The sequence below is a fragment of the Taudactylus pleione genome, unplaced genomic scaffold (assembly GCF_031769625.1).
Source record: "Taudactylus pleione unplaced genomic scaffold, aTauple2 ptg000116l, whole genome shotgun sequence".
Taxonomy (NCBI): domain Eukaryota; kingdom Metazoa; phylum Chordata; class Amphibia; order Anura; family Myobatrachidae; genus Taudactylus; species Taudactylus pleione.
The window spans coordinates 25,256,161-25,269,201 of NW_028284518.1; the positions used below are offsets into that span (position 1 = coordinate 25,256,161).

The window sequence follows — 13,041 nt, forward strand, 5'->3', positions numbered from 1 at the left end:
AACGGAACTCAGAAAGAGGCAAAACGTCATCTTACATGGACGAACATCATCATTCCTGGACAAAAGTCCAGGAATGATGATGTTCGTCCATGTAAGATGACGTTTTGCCTCTTTCTGAGTTCCGTTTTTTTGGAGGGAAAAATCCGAACTCCACGTGCAAACTCGAACCTATCCGAGCCTGCACATCCCTAATATATATATATATATATATATATATATATATATATATATATATATTATACAATATGTGATGTGTGTGTTACAATATATAATGTGTTTAAATGTTATAAATTTGATTCTCGTCTTTATTTTCAGGCCGTGTCATCGTATGATTTTCTAGAGGATGCTGGGGTTTTTCATTGTTTGCCTGCTAGTCCATCTGGTCTTCTTTGCCTCTATTTTTGACATCTATTTTACATCTCCGCTGGTTCATGGCATGACCCCGCAGCGCACACTTCTTCCGCCACCTGCAAAACGCCTAGTGCTCTTTGTAGCTGATGGATTACGTGCTGACACTTTCTTTGACTTGGATGAGAATGGTGCTTCTAGAGCTCCCTACCTGAGGTGAGGTCATTTTTGCAGTCTTATGGACCTCTTAGTTAGTAGAAGTTAGGGGGTATATTTACTAAAATGCAGGTTTTTAGAAGTGGATTTGTTGCCCATAGCAACCAATCAGATTCCTACTTATCATTTATCTAGCACAGGGGTGGGGAACATTTTTTTCTGCCGAGGGCCATTTTGATATATATAACATTATTTGCGGGCCTGGTTCAGGCCATGCCCTTTCCGCGTGACGTCACACAGGGGCGGGGACACAATCGCCGGTGATTACAGCAATGCCTGGAGCATCCTGAGGATGCTCCGGGGAGCTGTAAGGGCAGCGGTGTGACCGTCTGAAGCATCCTAAGGACGCTCCAGGTGGCACTGCTGCATAGATTCTGGCTGCAGTGTGCCGTTCTAGCCAAATGAAGCTATCAGAAAAAAGCTCAGAGGGCCAGACCAAATGATTCAGAGGGCCTTATTATAAGGCCCCCAAGCAGGAGTTTCCCCATCTCTGATCTAGCACCTTCTAGAACATAATATCTAGAATCTGAATGGATGCTATGGGCAACAACTCCACTTCTAAAAACCTGCACTTTAGGAAATATACCCTTTGGTCTCAAGTGGAGTTGGAGATCTGTGAAAGTGTAGGATTCTTTATAAACATATATAAGTTTTTAAAACATAGATGTGTACATTAATACGGGATGTAGTTCTAATACCAGAAGCTGCGATGCCACCGGTCTCAATCCCGACAGGGGAATCCCGACAAGGGACTTAAGATAGGCATCGAAATACCGACACCTTTCTTAATCCCAACGCCGGAACGCTGAAGGACGCCAGCTCGAATGAGGTAAATCCGGGGCACCCTTAGCGTTAGGAGGGTTAGGTTTAGGGAGCGTAGTGGGCTAGGGTTAGGTTTTGAGGGGGGGTTAGGGTTAGGCACCCCTAGGGGGGAGGGTTAGATTTAGGCACTAACAGGGAGGGTTAGGGTGCGGGTCGGGGTGGGTTAGGGTTAGGCTACAAAAAGTTAGGGTTACGGGCGGAAGGGGGGAGGGTAAGTATACTTACCAGACTCCTGTCGGGACACCAACCATCGGGATGCCGCTGTCGGTATTCTGACAGGAGGCATCCCGACAGCCGGCATTACCGATTCCTATTAATATTTAGCTTAATAAAACTCAACTGTGCTGAAAAATTCCTTTTTGTGCATCATAAAACCTGACGTGTCCTCTTAAAATATCTGTATAGCACTTCTGTAGGTCTATACTGACCATTTCTACTTCAGGGTCCATAGGGGGTCCACAGGGTTGACCTTGGGGTTATAGCTGGAACAGGATCCATGGGCACCACACAGTTAAGCTTTTAGCTCCCAGGATGCACTTGGGTCCTCCTCTATACCCCGCCCCCGAGCCACAGGCACCTCAGTGTAAGCTGGTGCCCGGCCGGAGTCGGTCACCGCGCAGGGGGGCTGCAGGAGCAGCCCCCAGAAGCTTTTTTATTTATTTATTTATTTTCGTTTCTTTTACTACAGACGGCAGCGAAGGGCTGTCTGTACAGACGCTGCCACTCTGATCCCTGACTGGCGCCGCGACGCCAGTACTGATCTGGGGATCGCGGCGGGAGGGCAGAGTCTGTACTAGCCGGACTCTGTCTACCTCCCAGGACTGCTGCCGGAGTCGCCGGGGATGCAGGTGAGCTGCGCGTCGCTGGCTAGCGGCGGCGCGCGGAATGCCTTAAATGCAGTCCTTTAGCCTCCGGTCCTGGGGACAGACCGGAGGCTGCTGGCAGTGGCGGCGGGCCCCCCCCATAACCCGTGGGACCACTAGACCACCAGGGATAAAGGGGCAAGCGGGAAGCCAGCATCCCTGGGGTTATGGCCAGCCAGGGGAGGAAGCCTTCCCTGTTCAGCGGCTCCTCCCCTCAGCTCAGCGCGCCTTTCAGCACGTAGTCTGGCGTCGCTGAGCTGCAGACTCTTCTGCCACTCCTCCTCTGAGGTCTCCAGCGGCCATTTTCTCACAGTGGCAGCGCAGATCTCTCAGGGAGCATGCGGACCGGTCCCCCTGTGTACCTCTCCCCTGATTAAGGACAGCGTACACAGCACTATAGCCCTCCCAGACACTGAATCTGGGCAGGTTGATTGTAGTGTAAAGGTGCAGTGAGTATTACTTCTGCATGGTATGTGACTTTTGCTAGTGCTGCCTGTCTGTGCTTATTTTCCGCTTACTGTCAGCTTATACCTATCCCTTTACTTCTCCTACAAGCCCTACAGGTGTGTGGGGGAGGGGCGTTTCTACTGACCTCACTTATATAGATCACGTATTTGTGAGGTCCGTCACATACAGCTGTGTGCTACTCAGTGCCATATTGTGGGCGGCTGTTCAGCACACCGGTGAGTGCGTTTTACTTCTACCCTGGTGCCAGATATATAATATATTCTGTCATGTCAGACGAGGAGGTTGAGCGCTCAGTGGCTCCGATGTTGGCCTCCTGCGGACGCTGTTCTGCAGGAGTGGATAGGGAGGATTTGTCACAGGAGGGTCTGTGTAGTCGGTGCCAGATGGCTCCTGGCCCATCCAGACCTTCTCTGACGCAGGAACCACCGTGGGCGATGTTTTCTCAAGTGCTGGTGTCTATTGCGGACCGTCTATCGGTCCCGACTGCTCTCCCTACTAGGGCGTTACCCCAGCTGACCATCCCCCATTCCCCGGGTGTCCCGCAGTTATTGCGGAGTCCTCCTGGGTCTCAGTCGGTGGGTCCCTATGCGGGGTTGCCTATGTATATACAGGCTTCCCCTGTGCCGCAGCAGCCTGTGGTACCTTTTCAGGCCCCTATGGTGACTCCTCCACCCTGGGTGGATGTGCTCTCCAACTCAGTACAAAATTTGGTGGCCGCTTCCTCGGTTTTTCAGTCAATGTTGCAGACTGACATGCCTTCTAGGGTTTCAGAACGCTCACTCATGGCACGGGCTGCTCAGGTATCGGACTCAGAGGGTTCCTCAGATGATGGGGAGGTCCCTGATGACACTGACTCGGACGCCTCGGTCCAGGAAATGGATACCAAGTCGTCCATTAATGTGCGAGCACTGGTTAGGGCGGTGCGAGCTATTCTTCTTACAGAGGATGAGGCACCGGTTCCTAAGTTGAAGTTTCCTAGTTTTAAAAAAACTAGGGTGGCTTAACTCGGGGCGCTACTTTACCATTACCGTCGATATCCTCGCTGAAGGATCCCACGGACAGGAAAGTTGGGCCTTGTTTAAAGTCTATTTACTCCCTCTCCGGGGTGGTGGCCCGACCGTCCATGGCCATCTCCTGGGTGGCCAAGGCCATTGAGGGGTGGGCCAATGCATTGGAAGATACCTTCTCGGATGACGCTCCGGATGTCCAGCGGGCGTTGTTGGGACAGATGAGGGACGCTGCTTCTTACATTGGAGAAGCTTCTTTAGATGCTAGTCTGCTGACTTCGCGGGTATCGGCTGCAGCGGTGTCTGCCCGCCGATCCTTATGGTTGCGGTCCTGGAGAGCGGACTCTGATTCAAAGAAGGGCCTGGAGGCCTTACCTTTCAATGGGGAATTACTATTTGGTCCGGACTTGGACAAAATTGTGGATACCCTGGCTAAATCCAAGTCAGCCTTCCTCCCTTCGGCGGCACTGCCTGCTAAGGTTCGGAGTTCGGCTTTTCGTTCCTTTCGGGTTCAGGGGAAGGCGAAAGGTCAGTCCTTCCCGAGACAATCTGCGAGTAAGACTGCCTCTAAGCCCAAGAAGCAAGCCTGGAGTGCACGGCGCCCTTCTTCCAAGCAGGAAGATAAACCTGCGGCCTGATGGGACGGGCCTCCCTCTGGGGATCCTCAGAGTGGGAGGCCGACTTCTTCTATTTGCCCAGTGCTGGCACAATACCACCACGGATGCCTGGGTTCGAGAAGTGGTCTCCCAGGGCTACGCCCTGTCTTTTCGGTACAGACCACCCCACCAGTTTTTCTGCACGAGTCCTTCTCAGGACAAGACCAAGGCGTTACGGATTCAGGAGGCTATAGAGTCCTTGCTGAAAGCAGGGGTCATTGTTCCCGTTCCTCAATCACAACGAGGGACGGGGTATTATTCGTCTCTGTTTCTGGTGCAGAAACCCAATGGTTCTCATCGCCCTATCCTCAACTTGAAGTCTCTGAACAAATTCCTCAGGGTTCCCAAGTTCAGGATGGAGACGTTACGTTCCATCATTCTGGCGATGGAACCGGGGGATTACATGGTGTCCCTGGATATCCAGGACGCCTACCTCCATGTTCCGATAGCACCTTCGCACCAGAGGTATCTGAGGTTCGCTATCCTTCAACACCACTATCAGTTCCGGGCGCTACCCTTTGGTCTCTCCACGGCGCCGAGGGTGTTCACGAAGATTATGGCGGTCATGGCCGCACATCTTCGGAACCAGAATGTACGGCTGCTGCCGTATCTGGACGACCTCCTGTTGCTGGAGAGCTCCCCAGAGGTACTGCTTCAACATCTCCACCTGACGATCGCTTGCCTGCAAGCACACGGGTGGTTGATAAATTGGAAAAAGTCCTCCCTGATTCCATCACAGCGGATGGTTAATTTGGGAGCCCTGCTGGATTCGCGTCAGCAAAGGATCTTCCTGACTCCGGAGAAGGTCGCCTCCCTACAGCTGCGGATACGCAGTTGCCTGAGCAGTTGCCGCCTGTCGGTCCATTCGGCTATGAGAGTTCTGGGGTCCATGGTGTCGACATTCGACATGGTGGAATTTGCCCAGTTCCATTCCCGGCCCCTGCAGGGGCTGATTCTATCGGAATGGAACGGGTTACCTCACCGGATCCGCTCTCAGGTGCTGGTGTTGTCTCCGGACGTTAGGCAATCTTTGGCTTGGTGGCTTCAGACAGCTCTCCTGGTCGAGGGGCGCCCCTTTTGGATCCCGGAATGGGTCCTGCTCACGACGGATGCCAGTCTCCGGGGTTGGGGGGCAGTGACCGGCTCATTGTCTCTCCAGGGTCGTTGGTCTGCGGAAGAAACTCTTCTTCCCATCAACATCCTGGAACTGAGGGCTGTATACAGGGCCCTGCAGTCGTCCGGCCCCGCTCTTCACGGAAGGGCGGTACAGGTGCAGTCCGACAACGCCACCACGGTGGCGTATATCAACCACCAAGGAGGAACTCGCAGTCGGGCAGCGATGTCGGAGGTGTCTCGCATCCTGACTTGGGCGGAGGGTCACATTCCAGCGATCTCGGCGGTCTTCATTCCTGGAGTCCTCAATTGGGAAGCGGACTTCCTCAGCCGTCACGACGTGCATCCCGGGGAATGGTCGCTTCACCCAGAGGTGTTTCAGCTACTCGTGGACAGGTGGGGACTGCCGGAGCTGGACTTGATGGCCTCCCGTCACAATCACAAGTTGCCCGTTTACGGGTCAAGGACAAGAGACGCAGGCGCAAGTCTGGTGGACGCGCTGTCGGTGCAATGGACGTTTCACCTGGCGTATCTGTTTCCTCCGATATCCCTACTTCCTCGGGTTCTGCGGAAATTCAAGCAGGACGGCGGCACGCTAGTGCTGGTAGCTCCGGCGTGGCCCAGACGTCCTTGGTACTCCGATCTCAGGAGCCTCTCCATCGACGCTCCGTACCTTCTTCCTCAGCGTCGGGACCTGTTGTCTCAAGGGCCCTGTCTTTACCCGGATCTGGGTTGGCTGTCTTTGACGGCGTGGCTCTTGAGACAGCCATCTTGAGGTCTCGGGGCTTCTCCAGTTCGGTTATTGGTACCATGCTCAGGGCACGCAAGCCTGCTTCAGCACGGATTTATCACAGGGTGTGGCACACTTACTTTCAGTGGTGTGAGTCCAGAAATTATGATCCTCAGGTGTTCCGAGTTTCTAGGGTCTTGGAATTTCTTCAATCAGGATTGGACCTCGGCTTACGCCTTGCATCTCTGAAGGTTCAGGTTTCCGCCTTGTCTGTGTGGTTTCAACGGTGGATTGCAATGCTGCCGGATGTTCACACCTTTTTCCAAGGTGTTCTCAGGATCCAGCCTCCCTTTGTGCCTCCTGTGGCTCCTTGGGACTTGGCGGTGGTTCTACGGGTCCTGCAGGGTCCTCCGTTTGAGCCTCTTGAGTCGGTGGAGCTCAAGTGGCTGACATTTAAGACCGTTTTTCTCCTGGCAATTGCTTCGGCCAGGAGGGTGTCTGAATTGGGGGCGCTTTCCTGTCGCCCTCCTTTCCTGATTTTTCGGCAGAGCGGTGCTCCGCACTCGTCCTGAGTTTTTGCCCAAAGTGGTCTCGAAGTTCCACATTAATCAGGAACTTGTTGTGCCAGCTTTTAAGTCCCCTGATGTTTCAGCTGGTGAGACTTCCTTAGATGTGGTCCGGGCGCTTAGAATCTATGTGGACCGGACGGCTTCGGTTAGGAAGTCTGATTCCTTGTTTATCCTCTTTGGTTTTCACAAGAGGGGTTGGCCTGCCAACAAACAAACGTTAGCCCGTTGGCTTCGTTCCGTTATTTTTGAGGCTTATGCACAGGAGGGTTTACCTGTGCCAGCCTCTGTTAAGGCTCATTCCACTCGTTCTGTGGGTCCTTCTTGGGCTGCTAGACGTGGCGCTTCTGCTGTTCAGCTGTGTAAGGCGGCCACTTGGTCTTCTATTCAAACGTTTTTGAGGTTCTATGCGTTTGACACCTTCGCCTCTCAGGATGCATCCTTTGGGCGCCGGGTGCTCCTTTCAGCACAGGAGCGTCCCCGCCCTTAGTTGAACTGCTTTGGGACATCCCCAAGGTCAACCCTGTGGACCCCCTATGGACCCTGAAGTAGAAAACAAGAGATATGGTAAGAACTTACCTTTGTTATCTCTGTTTCTACGAAGTCCATAGGGTCCACAGGGCGCCCGCCCTGACGCACCTGGCTTTAAATGGGCAGTGTGGCTGGTCACCGGTTTTCCGTCTCCCATTGCTGTGAGTATGGTTTCTTGTGTGTTCCAGTCTTCCTTCTCTCTGTTCCATATTCTCCTCCGGCCTAGGCTGCTTACCAACTGAGGTGCCTGTGGCTCGGGGGCGGGGTATAGAGGAGGACCCAAGTGCATCCTGGGAGCTAAAAGCTTAACTGTGTGGTGCCCATGGATCCTGTTCCAGCTATAACCCCAAGGTCAACCCTGTGGACCCTATGGACTTCGTAGAAACAGAGATAACAAAGGTAAGTTCTTACCATATCTCTTGTTTTTTAGAGCAATATGGCTGATAGCTGTATTCTATTATATATTATATAAAAGGTGTTTGTATGACATTTTTAATTACTATATAGTTGAAGTATTCTTTGTATCTTAAAATTTAATAATTTGATCTTATATACTGAATTTTTTTTTATTTCAGAGATATTATACAAACAAAGGGTAGCTGGGGTGTTTCTCACACTCGAGTCCCTACAGAGTCCAGACCAGGACACGTTGCACTGATAGCAGGATTTTATGAAGATGTCAGTGCAGTTGCTAAAGGTGAATTACAAAATAAATTCTCTAGTTAAGGCGGAAATTAACTCATGTTTTTTTTTTAAAAAAGTTCTGAAATGTAAAGAATATGTGCATTGTTATGGTGTATAACCCTAGGACTTTACTTACTCTGTTTCTACACAGTAAACTTTTCAAATATGTCTGACTATGAGATTTACATAACTGTGTGACATGAAACAAAAGTATTCTGCGTTTGTAGATTGACTTTACATTGCATTTCTCATATTATTATACTGCTTTAGAAGCATCTATAGCAAAACAGAATTGGACACTGTAGTAACAGAGATGGGTCATTCCATGGTAACTCACGTTACAAAGTTACATAGCAAACAATTAGCAATCCCTGTATACAGATATTTAAAGCATAACCTGTCTTATTATTTTCTCAGTAAATACAATGAATTTCCCATAAATTCCTTTTGCTGTTGATAGCCATGCATATACTTACTGTGTCATTTTGTAAGGTGAGTTACTATGGAATGATCCATGCCTTGATGTAGTTTGTAGAACTGAAGAATGCAGAGTGTGGTCACAAGAAATATATGGTTTGGGTGTGCTGGAAAAATACTGTGATGAGCCACTAAGGTCAGTCGACTGAGAGAAGGATAGTGTCCCAGCTTGTAGACCCTGAAAGAGTAGGACCAGCGTAAAACTGGGCTAATTTGGGTGAATCTTGGCAGGTTTTCAGGTGGGTCAGCGGTGAGTAGTGTGCATTAGTGATGGAGTCTTTATGGGATTGACAAAATTAACAGTAGGTGTATTTGTAAAATCTGTATTGTAATTAGCTGTACATTATCTATTTTACAGTTTTTCTCTGTTATTTAGAAAGAAAAGAGAAAAGTACTCTCTTAGCTGGGGCACTCATCCTACCCAAATATAACTAAAACTTAGCTTTCAATATTATTCATTGAAACACATCCATAGTAGAATGCTGTAGCAAGAAGTCAAGATTCAAAAAATACGAATCCATCAATAGTAAGATTAAAAAAATATGAAATTGTGAATGGCAGGCGTCGATCTCACAACTTATCCACATAGAGAGTGGGTAGCAGTAGTCTGTTAGAAACATAATAATCGTCTCAGATCCAAAGCAGTCATGGGAAATTTTTGATGATGTCTCGATCACCAAAGCACGCCGAATATATATCCAAACAATTGTCCAATGTAAGTAGGAGATAATTCCCAAAATAAAGTTGATGCAGATCACAACTCGGACAAAAAAAATCACATATCTCATGTAGAATCTATGCCTAGGTTGGGAGTAAATCAAAGCATCCCTATTTGTCCAAGTGGGCTAATGTTCCAAAAGAATATATGTGGGCATTGGTTTGCTGCATAAGATGATTTCTCTATTATTTGTAAGTTGCTGAATAGTTGTGTATTAACTGACACTAAGGCAGACAAACCGAAATAATTTTGATCCTTTTCACATTTATCACAACACATAGGGGCTGATTTATTTAGTCGAGGGTTGTGTCACGGTTTCTGGTCTCTTATGAGTAGCTCAGAGGCTGCAGTTAATACTTATTTCTGCTTGCACCTCCGGAAGGTGTGAGCAGAAATGTGTTAACTTCTGCCTTGTGACTGCCTATGGGTTGATCGCAGGTCTCTAATTGAATAACTGCAGGCACTTTACCCGGGAGAACAGACTGTGCTGCACAACCTGCTACTAATTGAATATGGGGATATAAGAGTCCTGGATATCCTACTTTAGTATCTAGCTTCCCATAAAGCAATATCCTGGTTTGCATCAATGCATGTCCTGAGATTGATAAACTTAAAAATTACATTTTGTCCTGAGAAGTTTTCGCTGTAGTCTGGATTTTGGAGCTTCCAGATAAGGAGAGATCTGCTCTAGCTCTCTCACATCCTGTCATCAGTTATCCATGTGAAATCTTGTATGCTGTACCTTCATTTCTACTCATCATAGTCCCCTGTGAAATTTGTTTGAATTTATTCCTGGTCAATTTTTGATGCATCCTCTGTCCTGGTTTAATAAAAACCGACCTAGAGGCCCTGCTACGGCGATTGGATTTTATGGCCTGGCTCCGCTAGTAGCTGTAGTCCACCTGTAAAAAAAATAATAAACAAAGGGCACACTCCAAATGCTATATTTTTATTAAATAAACACCCCTCTATACCCCTTGATCACCAATTTATTACTCACAAATCCTTGGAACAGGTCCTCTTTAGCCCATGTAGCATCTGTGGGTTTTGGCAAAAGCAAACAATGACGACTGACAGGTCACTCATGGACACATTCCATAACAATTAATAGGGCCGCGTTGATTGGTAAGAGCGCGGCAGGTACCATGCTCTGTCTAATCAGCATGGTTGCTTGTTCTTAGAGATGGGGACCGCATTTTTATTCTGGGAGGGGGGTACACTTCCCTTGGGATTCCAGCCCTGGGCTGGCCATTCTAGGACAAGTTGACAATATGGCAGGGGGCTCAGCGCTGCGTATCTCCCTACTATAGTGTCACCAGCCCAGGATCTTGTTGATCCCGCTGCACATTTACTGTGGATTCTTGTCGGTGGGGTTTGTGGTAGGATTGGTGTTTAAAAACTGATGGACATCGATAGCATCTTTAAAATGGCAGCCAAAACCTTTGAATGGCTGTCAGTATTGAATTCACAGCAAAACCAACACTTTGTATATGTTTCCTGTGGTCTTTGCTGCTGAGCCTGACACTGAAGAATGTGGACAATGCATATTCTCAATGCCTGGTAACCAAGCACTGGAAATGTCAAAAGTCTCCTCACTGCAGCAAGTCTATAGAAAAATTTGGCATTTAGTGTCCATTGAGATATTTAAGTTTACCTAAATCTCAAATCTGACAAGTAAACACAGTATGGACTTTATAGTATTTCAGTAAAACAGCATCTCAAAGTGATCCATCCCATGGCCATGCAGACCTGTTTTTTGCAGTCTCTTACTCTTTATTCCTAATCTTAGTTTATGATATCTTTAGGTTCATGGCATTTTCATCTCTTCCTACCTGTTTTCCGGGAAGCAGTCGGCCAGCCGATGGACGTAATCCCGACTGTCGGCTTCCCGACTGTCTCCTCCCGGCAAGTGGTTAAATGACAGGCGTCGATATCCCGACGCCTGTCATTGTACCTAAGCCGGGAGCCCGATCCCCGGCTTACTGATTGAAGGTAAGCCGGGCGCCGGGCACGGACAGCCGTGGGGGAGTGGGGGGGGAGGGTTAGGTTTATGGTTCCCGGGGGGAGGCTAGGGTTAGGCACCCCCCTGGGGGACTTAGGTTAAGGTGGCGGGGAAGGGGGGTTAGGTTTAGGCACTTAGACGGGGGATTAGGGTTAGGCACTTGGGGGGGAGGTTAGGGTTAGGCACCCCTAAAGGAGGGTTAGGGGGTAGAATTAGGTTACTTACCTTTGACGATCGGGATTTCCGTATGTATTCCCTGTTTTCCAACCACCATTTAAATAATTTTTTTTGCTGGTGACTGCTGTTTAGATTTGTTAGGATATTATATATGAATGCCTTTCCATGTAAATATTACGTTTGTGGAGACTGCCTTGTAATCTCTCATTTAAAGAGGTGCATAATAGCCTAAAAATTACTGTAATAAGACAGCTGCTGCTGCTAAGCCATCCAGTATTAGTCACTATTATGCTACTGACTTGAGCTATATACAATGATTTGTTCAGGGGAACATTGGAGAGATGTGGTGGGAGAGCATTTGCTCAAAAGTACTTTCTAAGGAATTTAAATGTATTTAAAGATAAAAAAAAATCTGCACAGTGTGTGCTATGTAATGCACAGCTGTGCTATATTACTGCTTTATATGTGACAGATTCTATTTTTTTTTTAATTCTCTAATAATTATATTATGTTTTCAGTATGTAAGTTGTTTTTATATAGACTGAAGTGAATGCAATTGTCGGATAGAGATTTCAATATAATGATCAGTGATGCTTTCATAAGAGATATCTGATTCTGCTCATTCATTTACGTATAGCATTTCCCACACCTACCTGCAGTATAACCTGGAATATATTATTTATGTATCATTATTGTATTTATCAAGTTTGCAGTTTGTAATACTTTAGCACGAAAAATAGCTGAAATATAGAGTACGGTAAAATAGCAATGTCTTTATTCATAATCAAACCCAGTGCCTCATTGTTGGTAACGAAGTAGTAATAAGCAGTTATTTAGTTTTAAACACAGATGAGCGGTTTTGGCTCGGATCTTCCCACCAAGTTCAGATCTCCGAAAACGTCACCTTTCATGAACTAAACTTCATCTTTGTATGTGAAAGATGACGTTTTACCTCATTCTGAGACCCAAACTTAGTGGGAAGATCCGAGCCAAAACCGAACCACTCATCTCTAGTTTTAAATAGTACGAGTAAATTCTGCTGCATTTGGCACTTGAGAACTTTCCAAAAGTGAATATCTGCATGTGGTGGCTATAAACTGTGATCATTAATTAAGTGGACAAAGAAAGCAAATAACTATAGACCAATGTAGTCCCTACCAATTACATTGCAATGGCTGAGGGAGTATGAGGTAAGAAAATTGCTTCTTATCTACACTCGATTTTTATAATTCATTTTTATACCCCAGTACATCCAATGCTAACTATGTGTGCGCATAACACCTCTATGAAAGAAGGATAAGGTTTAGTAGATTGTCACTGTCATTCCTACATTTAAATATGTTTATTCTGACAAGTTCAAAGCTTTAATAGTTTTATAATGAAATGTCTCTCCCTGCTAGTAATGTTGCCCATATGCAAATAATAGGACAATAGCAGGACAGTTTCCAATGATTCATTACTTCACAGTGGCCACATGGAGATGCGCATAGGTTTTACATTTTTCTTTTCTGATTATTAATATTTCCCTTACTGGTAGTAAGTCATACAAAGCCTGAGTGTGGGGGGCAAGGTGAGGCTCCTGAATCTCCCCAGTCACACTCTGACACCCACTGAGTGATATTTCATTCTCTAATTTATCAGTCTGTGCCTGGCAGAGCAGAGC

At 47.4% G+C, this 13,041-nt stretch overlaps 1 protein-coding gene across 5 annotated transcripts in view; it reads left to right on the forward strand.

Annotated features, from left to right (window-relative positions):
• Positions 1 to 13,041, forward strand: part of PIGN (phosphatidylinositol glycan anchor biosynthesis class N) — a 491,207-nt gene that overhangs the window by 67,024 nt on the left and 411,142 nt on the right. For all 5 annotated transcript variants that reach the window (XM_088471817.1, XM_088471818.1, XM_088471815.1 and 2 more), the window contains 2 exons: positions 316 to 564; positions 7,896 to 8,017. In XM_088471817.1, coding sequence (XP_088327943.1) covers positions 344 to 564; positions 7,896 to 8,017 — 343 coding nt within the window. In that variant the 5' untranslated portion in view covers positions 316 to 343. The remainder of the gene's footprint in view (positions 1 to 315; positions 565 to 7,895; positions 8,018 to 13,041) is intronic.